Source organism: Pleurodeles waltl, chromosome 6, assembly GCF_031143425.1.
Source record: "Pleurodeles waltl isolate 20211129_DDA chromosome 6, aPleWal1.hap1.20221129, whole genome shotgun sequence".
Classification (NCBI taxonomy): Eukaryota; Metazoa; Chordata; class Amphibia; order Caudata; family Salamandridae; genus Pleurodeles; species Pleurodeles waltl.
Genome location: NC_090445.1, coordinates 1,379,384,790 through 1,379,400,595, shown reverse-complemented (window position 1 = coordinate 1,379,400,595; position 15,806 = coordinate 1,379,384,790). Strand labels below are relative to the sequence as shown.

The 15,806-nt window shown below is 41.2% G+C and overlaps 1 protein-coding gene across 7 annotated transcripts in view; it reads right to left on the bottom strand.

Annotated features, from left to right (window-relative positions):
• Window positions 1-15,806, bottom strand: part of ATP13A2 (ATPase cation transporting 13A2) — a 671,851-nt gene that overhangs the window by 261,687 nt on the left and 394,358 nt on the right. For all 7 annotated transcript variants that reach the window (XM_069240690.1, XM_069240693.1, XM_069240692.1 and 4 more), the window contains 4 exons: window positions 11,763-11,897; window positions 3,111-3,177; window positions 2,464-2,595; window positions 556-723 (listed from right to left, as the gene is read on the bottom strand). In XM_069240690.1, coding sequence (XP_069096791.1) covers window positions 556-723; window positions 2,464-2,595; window positions 3,111-3,177; window positions 11,763-11,897 — 502 coding nt within the window. The remainder of the gene's footprint in view (window positions 1-555; window positions 724-2,463; window positions 2,596-3,110; window positions 3,178-11,762; window positions 11,898-15,806) is intronic.

Genomic DNA, 15,806 nt, shown 5'->3' with positions numbered 1-15,806 from the left:
CAACAATCAAACTATAAGTTGATTCAAACCACTCATTTGGGTATGGGAAAAGCCCACAAATGTATTCCTTTCAAAGCCTTTATAAACTATAAAGCATAACACACATCAAATAATCCCAGGAAGCTCTTTAACCATGAAGTGTTTTCCCAACACCCTTATGAACTACAACCTGACCTAGACAACACTCCCCGACACCCACAAACCCAACACCCAGAAGTTCACATTATGTAAAACTGAGCATCAAAGGCAATGCTTTGCGGGAGGGGACAAGCCTATGCAGGAGCGTAGGTGGACGTGAATACATAACAGTAATCCACAACTAACAGTGACAATTCACCCACTATAAATCTGATAGATTACAAAGGATCGCTGTCAGGATATCACTGAAATAAAACAGTACTAAATATAGTTTACAAAAATCTACCCTGCAGCACGATATCTTTAGAAACTAAATTTGGGACACAGTATTCATGTCATTTGACATTTATGACAACATTATGCTGACATGCAACCCCCAATAACAACCAGGAAGCAATGTTTGAAGGCTGATGTTACCTGTGTGAGTCACCATAGCGATCACCTCTTTGTCCAAGTAGGATTTGGCCTGAATTATATGGGTACCACAGAAAAGAGTGTGTCTCTTATGCTGATCAGGCGAGTACAGCACATCCGTGGCCTCAGTACCACCAGGTAATGGGATCTTCATTTCAGGGACACTTTCTCCTAGAAAAAAGTGTGTGTAGTAATTAAACAGTAGGTCTAATTAATTGTCCACTTGCTACCACTTTATCCCTCACATCCAAGAACTATTGCTCTCGCAGGTGAGGTCTCTTTATCTCGCTTTTTTCAGGCTTGAAATACAGTATCTTTATAGCAGATAGAGCAGTGGAGAGATGATTGAAGTGTTGGCATTTCAGAATTTCCAGGGCTACTTCCCCTTCTCCCAATGACTCATCAACAGTTCTTTCTTCGGTGTGATCTTGTGGCAGCCACCATCACCACTTTTGTTCTGTGATTCCCAATTCATTGTCCTCTCTAAGACTTGCCCTGTCCATCAGAGGCTGACTGCTTGAATGAAGTAATCTGCCATATTAATATTCTTCTACATTCACTTCTCTGCAGAAGCATACAAAAAAATATCTCTTGGTCTTTGTGGGTGCTTTATGTGTACTCCTGAACCAAACTGTACTGTTCATCCCTTTGACATCTAGCCTCAACATCGTTCACACCGTCAAAATAAAGATGCTTCCTTTCTCTTCACGATCACACTCTTGCTTGTCAGCAGCTTAGTATTCTAGGATTATTGCCTCGAGACATTCTGGCTCTTATTCTACTCTGTATTGAGTTGTGTGGGTCTCGTCCTCAGACACAATCTCCCTCTAGTCAGTTATTATTGTTCCAGTGTCACACAGATTGTCCTGTTACTAGAGGACCTAACTTTGACTCGTGCTTCAGATAAGAACTAAGTGTACTGCTGTTTTCATGAACTCTCCCTCTGGGTTCAGGAAAACTTTGTAGTGGGTCCTTGGGGCCTGTATTATTTTCCCAAACTTCCAGTTTGGATCAGCCAGATGAAGATAGCTATAATCATTCTGGGTTAGCCTCCTCTGCTCTAGCTCACAAGTGGATTTGCCCTACAGAGCATCCCCAGTGATTTGTCTCGTGGCTCAATAAGTGTACACCATATCTGATGTCTGTGGTTCATAACTGATGTCTGTGGTTCCCTTTCACTAAAAAGTACATTTGTGATGCATCAGGATGTTTGCCCTTTTCAGCTGCCAGTCTCCCTCAAGGTACAAATGTTTATTTTGGCTTGCTGTTCTCTAAAGCATGACTAGCAGAATGGCTTGCAACTTTCCAGAGAGCCCTACACTGTGCATGACTTTTCTCCCACGTCATTTGGTTCAGGACTTCAACAGTGTCACTTCATCTCACTTATGCAATATTCTCTTGTGCAAACAGATTTTGTCAACACTATCTTTCCATGTACGATTTTGGTGCTTTCTGAGAAGTTCTCTACTTTCTGCACCTGATCCGTTGCCTCTGTCCAACTCTCTCGCATGTTATCACTGTCTTTATCATCTGTTAGCACATTCCATTTAGAATGTATATCAGTGTTGGGTAGTTCCCCTTCACCTAATGGTACACTTTTTATTATCATTCATGTCAGCAAGCCTCATCAATTATCACCTCTACTATTACCAAACAGCACTCTGTCGGCTCATCTTGAATCGCTCTATCCCCTCAACTGTGGACGCTCAGCCCCTGCCCTTTTGTCTCCTCTAGACACTCTGCTTCACCCACTCCTGTGGACCTTCTAGCCCCTCCTATCTGGATGTTTTGCTCCATAACCAGTGGGTACTCGCCTGAACACATGCAAGCACACTACCAGCTTTTACTGTATTAAACCGATCATTGGTCAGAATTAGACCCCTTCGCTAATGAGCTCTTTACTTCACTCACCTGTGAGCATGCTCTCATTCACCATGCACTCCCCAGAGAGCAGAGCTGCATCACAAGGCATTATGATGCCATCCAAGGGCAAGAGGAGGCAGTCCCCAGGCACCAGGTCTGCAGAGCTCACCATTTTTTCCTCTGCAAATAAATGGAGTTGGTAGATTGTTTTTAAAAACCTTTGTTAATATCCTGACCTGACCACTCTAATGAAACAGAACACCAGAAACAGGGTAAATACGTTTCCCAATCAGCCAGAAAACAGAGAACTCCTAAACCAAAGAATATGGGCTGGGTATACTTGCAAATGAGAGGACAAAAGGCACAGGGATCTAAGACACAAATGGGTAAAGGACTTGAGATGCCTGCACCAGAGGGAATTGATAGGTGATTCCTTGGTCACAAGGGAAAGAGGAAAAAGGATTTATGGGCCAAATGGAACATACGGTTTCTGGGCCTGATGGAGAAAAGGGGGATTTTGGGGATAAGGGGAACACAGGATTCCTTGCCAGGTTTAACAAAAAGCACAGAATTTTCTAACCATGAGAACCTACGGTCCCTCAGATCCAAATAATAAACAAGCAATGTTGACCTCATGCCAACCTTACCCATCTAACCCAAGAGTTTCTTCGTACCTTAATGAATTCTATACTTACCTCCTGAGGCCAAGCGGATCCTCACAGTGACGGACATCTTCACCATGTTCCGGAGAGTCACGCTTTGCTATGGAGTTCAATCATGAGTGTTAGAATAAGGTCAGATTAGAATAACAAGTGCCACAAACATAATGCATCCTCCTTCTTAAGGAACAAACCAATGTGATGGTCATGTAGGTATTTAGTAAATTTCTTTACCCAAACAATTTTGTTTTTGGCAATCATAATCAACATACAAATGTTGATGACATCCTGTGAAAGGGAGGTTTTAATTCATTTTTTAAAGTGTTGCAGTTTAAAAACCAACAGTGAGGCAATTAAACTGCAGTCAGTCAAACACAAACTTCAATACAAGGATTAAATGTTTGAAGCAGTACCCCTGACTCAGCATGAGGCAGCTGCTATCAGCTAAATGCAGCCTTCTGCCTTCTAGGCTGTGGCATTAACAAATTCCTAGGACCTCCCTTGGAAACTAAGACGACATCCGATGATTTCCTGAATAGACCAGAAAAACATAAAAATGGCTTTGTGAAATGTGAAATCCACTATTTCGAAGAGAGAATCGTTTGATGATGACACTCTGAATTCAACTTAAAGTTGTGGTAAGATATGTGTCACTTTTTTTTTTGGGGGGGGGGGGGGGGGGGGGAGTCGTGCCTATTAAGAATGTGGACTCAAAGCACATATCCCGACTCGAAATTTCTTAAAAGAAAAACAAGTTGTAATGTTTGATCCCAATACTGGATTGCAGGAGTAGGCAGAGATTATGTTTCTACAGCCACACATGCTAAGAACCTACTGTTTTCAATACACAGTATACACTTAAAGTGAACTTTGGGTCAGCCCCTCAATAGTGATTAGATTGCGTTGTTGCTTCTCTCAATTGACTCTTCTTGATTCAAACGCTTTCCTCCCCATGTTTGTGTTTGTCCCACAAACTTCATACTGGTTTCACAATGTTACGGCTGGCTGAGATGTATCCTTCCACTGCATGCTTTTGGGATTTTTTATTATTTTCTCCTAAACACTCCATGGAAGTGCACTGTTTCCTTGCCCACACTGTCTCCTCTCCATGTTCTTTTGAACGTTGTTTCATTTATTTTAGTTATTTCTTATTCTTTTATGAGGGCACCTGCAAAATGCTGCCAGCCTATACATATCATGCTTTCTCCTCTTCCCCCTCTTCCACCCAGAGAGCTCTTACTGACCCTCCCGCCCCCAACCAGGCTCCTACTTTGTTCTCCATATTCTTCTGTATTTTCTTTCTTTATTTATTAACAGGGTGTTGTAACGTAGGTAATGTATGTAATTCTTTACACTTATGTATATTGATAGATTAGCACAGTCTTGTGCTATGATGTAACATTAGAACCTTTGGTGTGGGGAATTCTATGGGTGGCGGTTGGAGTGGAGGAAGCTGGTGGTGAAGGATCCTCTGCCTGTACAATGTTGTCTGGGGCTGCTAAATAAAAAACCTACATCAAAATAAGACTGCAGTGATTACTACAGAAATTGGCGACGAGGATGGCGCAGCCCTGGACGTGGTGAAGCAGATTGTGTTGATGGAGAGGCAGTGACACTACTCTGCCTGTTGCAATGATACTGTAGGCCCTACAGTAATCAAGCTTGGCAGGTGAATCAGACGCAGTACAGTATTGAAGAGGACCAAGGAAACTGTTAATTAGTGAGCCACAAAATACTGGTTCGTTCCCACATGAGTCCTCTAAACATACAAGGAATGTACTTCAACAGTCTCAGAGGACGGATTCAGCTGTGGCAAGTATACGCTTAATTCAGCACGAACGTGAGTACATTTAAAATCCATTACCTACTTTATGCGTCTCCCAGCCAGTCCTCAACTGCCGGATCTCGAGGATTGTGTATCCTCATTCCCATATGATATAACTGCACTGTGAATTTACCCACAGTGTCTCCTTGTGGCAGACATATTTCTGGTACGTTTGCTGTTCCACACAGCTTGTTGGTTAAATTTCAGCATTACAAAGATTCACTGATCAGCACAGCTTATATTGTTGACAGATGAGTCAATCATTCTCTGCTGATCATCACAGCTGATTACGAACACGAACGTTCGAACATTTTGAATGTGGAATCAATTTGAAGAGTTTTACATCATTAAAATGTTATACAACTGCGCCTCCTACTGGGCTTTTATGTAATAACAGCATTTTACACAATTGTATTATTACAATCAACTGTTCACATGTTAGTTGATCTCTATTACTAACACATTGCTGTTTATTATCAAATGTAACCGATATATTGTGCACTTGTGTTATTTTCTTTGTTTCTGCCATCTCATTACAAGCAGTGAAACATGTGTACATTACACTCATTGAACTTATCCAATCCTCAACCATTTATTCCTGCGAAAGGAGAGCCCACTATGCCTTGGAAGGAATGGAAAGAGTACTTTTGTAATTATATAGACACTTTTGAGGAAGAGGATTCCTCACCGGAGAAAAAAAAAAAAGGTACTTCTGTATTGCTTAGGTCCAGGAGGGCTTAAAACATACAATCAGATTGAAAAGAAACCCAGAGAAGGAGGGAATGTATTTACGCATGCTTTGGAGGATCTTGATGCACATTTTTCTCCTATTGTGTGTGTTGCTGTAGATAGGTATAAGTTTTTCCAGAGGAAACAAGGAAAAACTGAGAATGTTGATGACTACGTTGCTGCACTTCGTGCTCTGGCGTTAACATGTCGTTTTGGCCCACTCCAAGAAGAACTTATTCGTGATCAAATTATTATGCATGCGAGTAACCCAAATATTCAGGATAAACTGTGGGTCAACGGTGAAGCACCTCTAAAGGAAGTGATTGCTCTAGTAAAGAAAACAGAACTTACAGGTAGATGTGCCAAAGCGGTAATGGATGAAGTACAAGAAATAAAAGAAGGTAACAAAATATCTAATGCAAAATACTGGAAAGGTGGTGAAACAAAAAAAAAGCTTCAAGAAGCAACGGATTATAATTGCAAACCCATAAGTGTGGAACAAAAGAACTGTTATAGGTGTGGGAGCGCTGACCACTTAGCATTTTTCAAAAAATGCCCCGCAAGGAATAAAAAGTGTTCTCATTGTGGTGTTGTAGGTCACTATCCAAAGGTTTGCAGGAGGAAATCTGTTAACTCAAAAGTGAATGTTAAATACATTAGAGAGGACAGTGACTCTAATTCCGATGATTTGGAGAATACGAATGTTCATCAGGCGTTTTGTATAGATTACGACATTTTAGGTGTAGATCAAGTAAAAAGGATGAAACCATGGTGTGAATTGGCGGTAGGAGGGGTGATGATTAAGGTGATTGCAGATTCAGGTTCACCCTTTACTATAGTGAATGAAGATGTATGGAAGGATAAATTGGTGGAAAAATTAGGCACACATCTTGACAAATCTCAGGTTGTTGCCAAGAGCTATACTGGAGACAAAATTGAATTTGTGGGTTTCCGGGAGTTAGAATTTCAGTTTAAAGAAAGGAAAGCACAGTGCAAATTGTACGTTTCTATAAAAAGGACCCTCAGTCTTAGGTTGGACGGACCAGGGTGATTTAGGAATAATTTTGAACCCCAACAGTCCAGATCCAGTGTTGACAATTAAAGAAAATTGTGAGGGAAAGGAAGAAATATTGGATTCTTACCCAGAATTATTTTCTGGTAACGTGGGGCTGTTGAATGATTTTCAGCACAAAATAGAATTAAAATCTTCAGCAATTCCATGTATTCATAAGGTTAGACACATACCTATCTCTATTAAGGAGGAGGTTCAGAATGAATTGAAAAAACTGGTGGAGGGTGGCATTATTGAGCAAGTTGAGTCAGCAGAATGGCTTTCTCCATTAGTAGTTGTAAGGCGTTCCAATGGTAAAGTAAGATTATGGCCCTCATTCGGACCTTGGCGGGCGGCAGAGGCCGCCCGCCAAAGTCCCGCCGTCAGATTACTGTTCCGCGGTCGAAAGACCGCCGCGGTAATTCTGACTTTCCCGCTGGGCTGGCGGGCGGTCGCCTTCAGACCGCCCGCCAGCCCAGCGGGAAAGAGGCTTCCACGATGAAGCCGGCTCGGAATCGAGCCGGCGGAGTGGAAGCTGTGCGACGGGTGCAGTTGCACCCGTCGCGTATTTCACTGTCTGCGCAGCAGACAGTGAAATACATGTAGGGGCCCTCTTACGGGGGCCCCTGCAATGCCCATGCCAGTGGCATGGGCACTGCAGGGGCCCCCAGGGGCCCCGCGATCCCCCCTACCGCCATCCGGATCCCGGCGGTCGGACCGCCAGGATCTGGATGGCGGTAGGGGGGGTCGGAATCCCCGCGGCGGTGCAGCAAGCTGCGCCGCCGTGGAGGATTCAATGGGGCCGCGGTACACTGGCGGGAGCCCGCCAGTGGTGCCGGTCCGACCGCGGCTTTACCGCCGCGGTCGGAATCCCCATTGGAGCACCGCCGGCCTGTCGGCGGTGCTCCCGCGGTCCTCCGCCCTGGCGGTCAAAGACCGCCAGGGTCAGAATGACCACCTATGTGTGGACCTTAGGGAGCTGAATAAAAACATCTTAATTGACCAGTATCCATTACCACGCATAAATGAAATGTTTTCCGCAACAAAGAATATGTGTTGGTTTTCAACTATTGACCTAAAATCTGTTTACCATCAGGTGCCATTACACCAGGATAGTAAGAAATACACAACGTTCATAACACCTTTTGGATGTTATCAATATACCCGAGTGCCTTTTGGACTAGCATCAGCTGCAGCCATGTTTCAAAGGATTATGAGTAATATATTTAGTGGAATCTCTGGGGTGATGTTTTTCCAAGATGACATCCAAGTCATGTGTAAAAATAGAGAGGAACATGACAATAAGTTGAAACAGGTTCTAGAAATCCTTAAGAGGAAAGGTTTGACAATAGAGTATAGTAAATGTAAATTGGCTAAAGAAGAAGTGGTTTACTTGGGTCATAGCATCAGCAAGAATGGCATTAAACCGAAGCAAGCCTTAGTGGAAGCTATCAAAGAGGCTCCTTCTCCTGCTGGGAAAGAGGATGTGAGAGCTTTTCTAGGTTTAATTGAATTTTATTCCAAGTTCATTAGGAACTTTTCTGAAAAAACGTATCATATACGACAATTACTCAAGAACAAATCCAAATTTATTTGGTCAGATGAGTTTCAAAGGGCGTTTCAGGATTTAAAAATTTAAATTTGTAAAGCACCATTTCTGATGGGATTTGATCCCAAATGCAAATCCATTGTGACAACAGATGCAAGTAATAAAGGGTTGGGGGCGGTGCTAACACAGTGTGAAGATGAGAACAATGAATAGGTTGTTGCCTTTGCATCACGGTCTTTGACCCCAGCTGAAGAGAGATACTCAGTCATAGAGCAAGAAACATTAGCTTGTGTGTGGGCATTGAACCATTTTCGTCAATTTTTGTGGGGACTGCATGTCTTGTTGAGGTCTGATCATAAACCTTTAACAAAGGTTTTGACGACTGCTGGATTACAAAATGCATCTCCGAGATTGAGCAGGATGTCGGTAAAATTGTTGGATTTTACTTATGATGTACAGTATTGGCCTGGAGTTAAGAACAAAGTAGCTAATTTTCTAAGTAGAATGTCATTACCAATTAAAAATGTAGATGAACTAATGGGTGAGGAGAGTTGTGTGGCTGGATTATTTGATGAGCGGATGGAAGGTATTGATATTATGGAATGGAAGGAAGGATGGATTAAGGATGACAGTTTAAAAAGAATAGCTGGTTACATAAATGGAGGTTGGCCTGAAAAAAAAAATCTTGGGGCAGATGGAAAAGTTTTCTGGGAGGTGAGAAATGAACTTTATTTAGAAAACAATATGATGTACAGAGGTGGAAGAGCTGTACCTCCAGTTTCTCTTAGGAGAAAGATCCTAGATTTATGTCATGAAGGACATCTTGGAATATCCAAAACTAAACAAAGAGTCAAAAGCAGGTATTAGTGGCCTGGTCTTGATAAGCAAATTGAAAAAAGAATAAGAGACTGCATAGAATGCAATAGTTCTGATAAGTGTCAGAAAACATTTAAACCACCTTTATTACCCATTGCTTGGCCCAATATGCCCTGGGAAAAGATAGGTTTGGATGTGGTGGGACCGGTGGAATGCAATAATGGTGAATACAAATTTATTCTAGTCGCAGTGGACTATTTTTCAAAATGGCCAGAGATTGAAATAGTTCATAAGGCAGAATGTGAAAGAATTATTAAATTTTTAGACCAAATATTTACAAGAGAAGGTCTACCTAAAACTATGATTACTGACAATGGTCCTCAATTTGTGGCTGAGAAATTAAAAAAAAATGTACAAAGAAATGGTGTGATCCACACTACCTCATTATACCATCCAGAAGGAAACGGTTTAGTGGAACGATTCAACAGGGTCATCAAACGGAGTATCCAGTTGGCCAAGAGTAATGGTTTGAATTGGGAAAGTGAGCTATGTAAGTTAATTTGGGCTTACAGAATTTACTCCCAGTAGCGTCACTGAGGAAAGTCCATTTTCCTTGATGAGAGGTCGTCAACCTATCAGCAAGGATTTTGGTTGGCTATTGTCTGGTAAGCGAGTCGAATGGTCACCTGATCAAGTAAGATTGAAAATCAACAAGGCCCAACAAGCATATAAGGAGTGGTATGACAAGAAAATCGGAACAAGAGAATCCAAAGTAAAATGTGGAGATTGGGTTAAAGTGAGAAAAGAGAGAAAAGTTTGAAAAGGAGAAAGCAGATATTCAGAGCCTCTGAAAGTATATGAAGTATTCCGTAACTCAGTTAAATTAAGTGATGGGAAAGTGTGGCATTTGGGCAGGGTTTCCAAGTGTAGGAATGTTAAACAAGCTGAAACAGAGAATGTCAAGAGTTATGATTGGTTGGAAACAGATGAAAAGGCGAGTAGTGAAGAGGTAAATTTATACAGTAGATTAGTGAGGAGTGACAGTAAAACGTATGCGCTTGAAACACCAATTCATGATAGTATTCAGCATTCGCTGCGTGAAAGTGAAGCGACAGGTACACAAAACTTACAAAACAGTACAAACAATGACAGTCAAATCAACACTGGAAGGTTTGGTAGGATTATTTCCAAACCAAAGAGGTTTGATGACTTTGTATGTGTTAATACAGTTTAATGGAAAAATATTATGTTTGTTTCTGTTAGATTTTTTTTTACATTTCTGTTTTTATCAACCTGTATGAATTTAAAAAGAAAATGTGTAACTTGCTTGTAGTGTATTTATGTGATAAGATATACGTGTATGGAAGTTCTACTATTATTTTTATTTTAATTATTTTTTAAATATAAAAAGGGAAGATGTGTTGTAACGTAGGTAATGTATGTAATTCTTTACACTTATGTATATTGATAGATTAGCACAGTCTTGTGCTATGATGTAACATTAGAACCTTTGGTGTGGGGAATTCTATGGGTGGCGGTTGGAGTGGAGGAAGCTGGTGGTGAAGGATCCTCTGCCTGTACAATGTTGTCTGGGGCTGCTAAATAAAGAACCTACATCAAAATAAGACTGCAGTGATTACTACACAGGGCAATGTCAGCTCCAGCTTACATCTTTTTCACAATTTGCATACACCTTAAATTCATCCTTTGAATATATTAGTTTACTGTTCTTACTGTTCTAACTTAGCTACCTGTGCTATTATAACAGAAAATCAAAATGGTCACCATGCACACACATGCATCATTACTCGTGTGTACTACGGCAGCCATAATTGAGCTAGTTATTTTTAGATAAAAAAGATGGTTATCCATCGGCATGAGAATGGCAAAAAGTGCTGGTAAAGGCAACAGGTAATTGTTTTAGAGCTGAGACGTATTGGCCTTGTCTCTGCTTGTTTCTATTGCTACTCTTGTTTTGTGGGACACGTACTCTGGGAAAAGATTTAACAACATGTAGAAACCTTGAAAACAAAAGTTTTTAATCAACACAAAAAAAACAATCACAACAGGACAGACGATGTCAGAAGTAAATATGTTACTCCTCCATCCAATAGCATTCAGCCCTATACACCAGCATTGAAAAGTGATAAAAGCACTGAATTTAAGGCGTATCAAAAGGACACACAATAAAACACTTAAAGAGAAACTACAGAAACGGAGTAAAGTTGCATACAACTTTCTAAAATGATAATGTAGGAAGTAAAAGATGCCGCCATATTTTCTTTTTCTTTGCCTCATATGTAGGGAAATCCAAAAATGACAAGAAGGGCCTCGGGCTTAAGAGACACACGATCAACCAGTGCCCGTCAGCCGATCAGGAAAGGCAAACACTTCATTTATGTGAAAAATTAAGACAACATCTACGCCTGTTTGAATACTATGCTTCTGACAAAAAGCCACACAACCTTGCAAACACATCAATAATGAAGCTATAAATTAAGAGAGTTCGAGTATGCTCATGGGCGGTCTCCCTTTCAATAAAATGCAGCCTAGATGAAAAATGAAACAATAAATCCCATTATCCTTTTTGTTCAATCTTTTTAGGTTCCTGGTACCTCTACATATTTTGGATTTTTAAATACACAACATGCAAAACATCCAAAAGTACTGAAAACGCTGAAAAAAAGTGCTCATCTGCTCTCCAAACCGTTATCTCACCTTTCTGGTTTCATACAGTGACAGTCCTATTGATATGACAGAAATGACAAAGATGCAACATGCATAGTAGTAATAATCATCTGCCATCCACAGGGCAATGCTGAACACCTGGAAGATGTAGAAGGGGTTCAGAACCTAGATGGAAAAGGAACAAATGCAGAGTCAGTGAGAACACTCCTGGCCCATCTCAGCTGTATAAAAAACAACCGTTTGAGATTAGCAACAAAAATGCATTTAAGAAAACAGTGATCAAGATAATGGCAATACAGATTTAGAGTAAATAACAGAACAGCTATCAGCAGAGAAATTCAAAATGCGATGGATGAAATGCTTGAGCTAATCTTAACCTCTGGTAATTGATTTGTGTACATGAAAAAGCAAAACTAGGGATCTTGATCTTTAGTATATGTCATAGAGACATCTGCTTGAATTATTCCCTCTCAAATCTGGAATCCTCATTCGTAAAATTAAACAGGAGTCACAGGATTAGCAATTTATAGAGTTGCCAAGCTATCTCATTAAATAACAAACTCTGCCAATAAAGTTGTGGCTATGAGCTTAACTTGCCACAGAGGCTTCAATGTTGTCATAATTTCAGAGTCACATTATAGGGTGAAATGAACACGAAAAAAAACACAAACTGGGAGGACGGAGGGTTTTGTGTGATCAATAAAAAATAGAGGACCGTAGATTCAGGTAAATAACTTTTCCTTCTCTGAATCATTCATAGATTCGTTGTTTGAATTATGAAAAGAAAGCAGAGATCCAAAAACAACAGTGGGATGTGAAAATGAGGACCAGGCAGTACTGTGAGGTAAAAGGGTACACTGATAGCCAATGTCCTGCAAATATCCTCCATAAGGAATCATACATAGACTGCAGCACCACTATAATTAATCTGGTGGAATGAGTTCCCATTTTTCTTCATAGCAGTCATGCAGCTTTTCATGACACATCATAATGGCTCTGCCTATCCCTGCAAGTCAACTCTTCTTTAGGGAATACAAATTCCATGGATATATTGAGCAAATGTAACAAACAACCACTCTGATTGTTTTTTTAAATGCCCTATTTCTTTTCAAAATAAAATCTGTGGGTTTTTTTTGGTCATGGAGTGGAAAGCCCTCTTTGTCAATTAAGAAAAAACATATACAAGATAACTTGGTGATAGAGATTAGAAACATGTCTGTACTTTCAGAATGCATTTCGGGCTTGTTCACAAAACTACTACCTGCAACTTTGCAATCATTCTAATGGATGTTATTACAAGTAACAGGGCTACTTTACCAGCCAGATGTTAAATGGAAGGCTTTTTGAATCTGTTTAAAAGTTATTTTCAGAGCCTTCAGAACTGTATTCTGTTCAAAACTATAGATGGTATAGTCACAATTAGAAATGTGCAGATCAGACCCTAATAAACTCCTTAAACATCTTTGCACAAAAAATGCTTTAGTATTAGACTGTGTTTGGTCCCTGAAGGCAGCTACTAGTTGGACCAAAATTGAGGACTCACTAGGCAATATGAGGGAATTGAGGTGGGCTCACTAATAAATGGTCATGTGATCTTGCTCACATACAAAATGTCTATTTTAACCTGTCTGTCTAATTTATCATGCCCATGTTGTTCTTAGAATTGCCATAAAAGACTCTGTAATATATAGAGCATCAAGCTCAAGTTTTAGGGAGAAAGGGCCATATGTACTAAAGCATTTTCTCATAGACACAGAATGGGTAAAATCCTTTGGTACATCTGGCCCATAGTTTCTCCGCAGGAATCTGTAGTGTGCAACTTTGCTATCTGCTCAACAGTTGTCAGTCAGTTTTAAAAAGTATCAAAGTATACGCTGACAGGCTCTAGAGATCCATTAATCAATTTTCCTAACAGAAGCTGGAGCAACCAGAACGATTATGGACGGTCCCACTGAAAAAACACGAGGAATCATGGCAACTGACTGAAATGTATATGCAAATATTCCTTTTGAAGGAATCAAAAAGAATTTCCTTTGACTGATGTCCACCATCTGCTGGTGAACAGTTCGTATTCAGAGAATGCGCAAATAGGCTGAAGGGAAAGTATCCGAATGATGTGACTAGACCAGCTATCTGTCATGCAGCTTCAACTCGTGGCATTCTGTCTTCTCCCTAATAAGTACATCCACCGTGGTGTTATCCACGTCTGGAACGTGCTCTGCTGAGAAAACATCTTACCCACTGACAAAGTCGTTCGGGACCTTGTGAAACGCAGAGGAAATCGGATACCTCCTTGTTCCATTACGCTACACACACAAGACATGTTTGTCTGCTGTGACCTTGATATTTGCCATTTTGGTGTGTAAAATACTCATACAAAAGCAACAATTCGGGGTCAATGGGATACAGGACGACTAACATCCCTGAAAGGCCTTACATTGCCTTATAAAACACAGGCGCTCCAACTGAAACCACAGACAGGGAAACAAGTTTGTGATGCGTCACCATATCTTTTGTCAAATCTTTTGTTATAAGGAGAATTGTGAAGGTTCTGGGGCAGTGCACAATTTAGCAAATGTTTGCCAGTGGTCTTATCCAGGAATTGTTGTGGAGCAATGGGACTAAAGGTAGGGAATTGCAGTTACTGCACAAAGAGGAAGATGGCAAGTAGTGCATTTTACCATTTCCACAGGTTACCATTTATTTACTGAAACAGACCACATCAGGCTGGATAATAGTAATTTCAGTCTTCTAGTATAGCAGTGTGCAGAAAACAAAACCACTAGATATTCTTCACCTATGGTACTAAGCACTGCCATTTAAGCAATTGAGCTACTCTCCAGATTGTAGTGGGATGAGTCTAGATGGGGGAAGGCGGCAGTGTTGATCAACTTCCAAAGGTCTGATTTGAGCCAGGCTACCTGAACGTACAGTGAAGCACAAATTCCTTGCATCGCAACCCATGAAGGCTGGATCCCAGGTCCCCTCTGCTGGATTTAGCACCGCAGGAAAACCTTCACTGCATGGTCCTGGCCAGGGGCCTTCCAGCCAGGCGACATTGGTCACGTGCTGTAGCATGTAGGCTGAGATGATTTGCTGAGGTGTAGTCTTCATTGGTAAATGTGCGCCCCAATGGGCACTATAGCACCAAAGTAGAGATTATGTTTCCAAACAAAGAAAAAAGGTAAGATAAGTTGGGAAAGAGTGCCAGAAAGAAGGGTAGCAGGAGAGTGAGGGACAGAGTAAGAGTGTGAGAGACAAACAGCGGTAGAGAAAGCGAGACAGAGAAAGCTTGCGCGTGTGCATGCTGTGCAAACCCTACAAATCCTATCAAGTGTTCCTCTGCCATGCAGGATCACTCCAGCTAGTCTTCTCTTTTCAGCAAACCTCACTTACCATTCTTAGAGTTTTCTGTTGGTCGTTATATGTATTAGCTTGTGAGACACAACCAAAGTGTTGTATACAGAATTAGTCAGGAAGCTGCCACACATGGCATTGGACCAATTGGCAGCAAAGTCTCAGTGGTACTAAGCGGAAGCAAAAGAATTAAGATGGATGCGTCTTTGGACCAGACCACTACTGCATATCTGTTTCTCATGCCATCCTGAGAAGAGCAGATCATGCAGTGAGACTTTGAGGGCTTATAACACTCAGAGAAAGGTATAATGCATGAGTGGAATGTGTCACTTACAGTTTAACAGACTAAGGCCCTCATTACAACATTGGCGGTATAAGGCGCTTACCGCCGTGCAGAAGACCGCCAATACACCGTCGCGGCCTCGGTAGACCGCCACAGCTATTATGACACACATCACGGAATCTGACGAAAGTCAGACACCCACACAATCCCGCCACACCAAAGGTCAGCGATAAACATGCAGAAACAAATCCTCCACCTCCACGCCAACAGAAACACGCCCATGCTATTACGACTCACGAATCCACGCGGCGGTCTTTCAACCGCGGTATTCCATTGGCGGTACACACCGCTGCGCTCAAAATACACACACAGCTCCAAAACACTGCCACATTGGACAATTCCAAATACACACACCTGATACACATACAAACAAC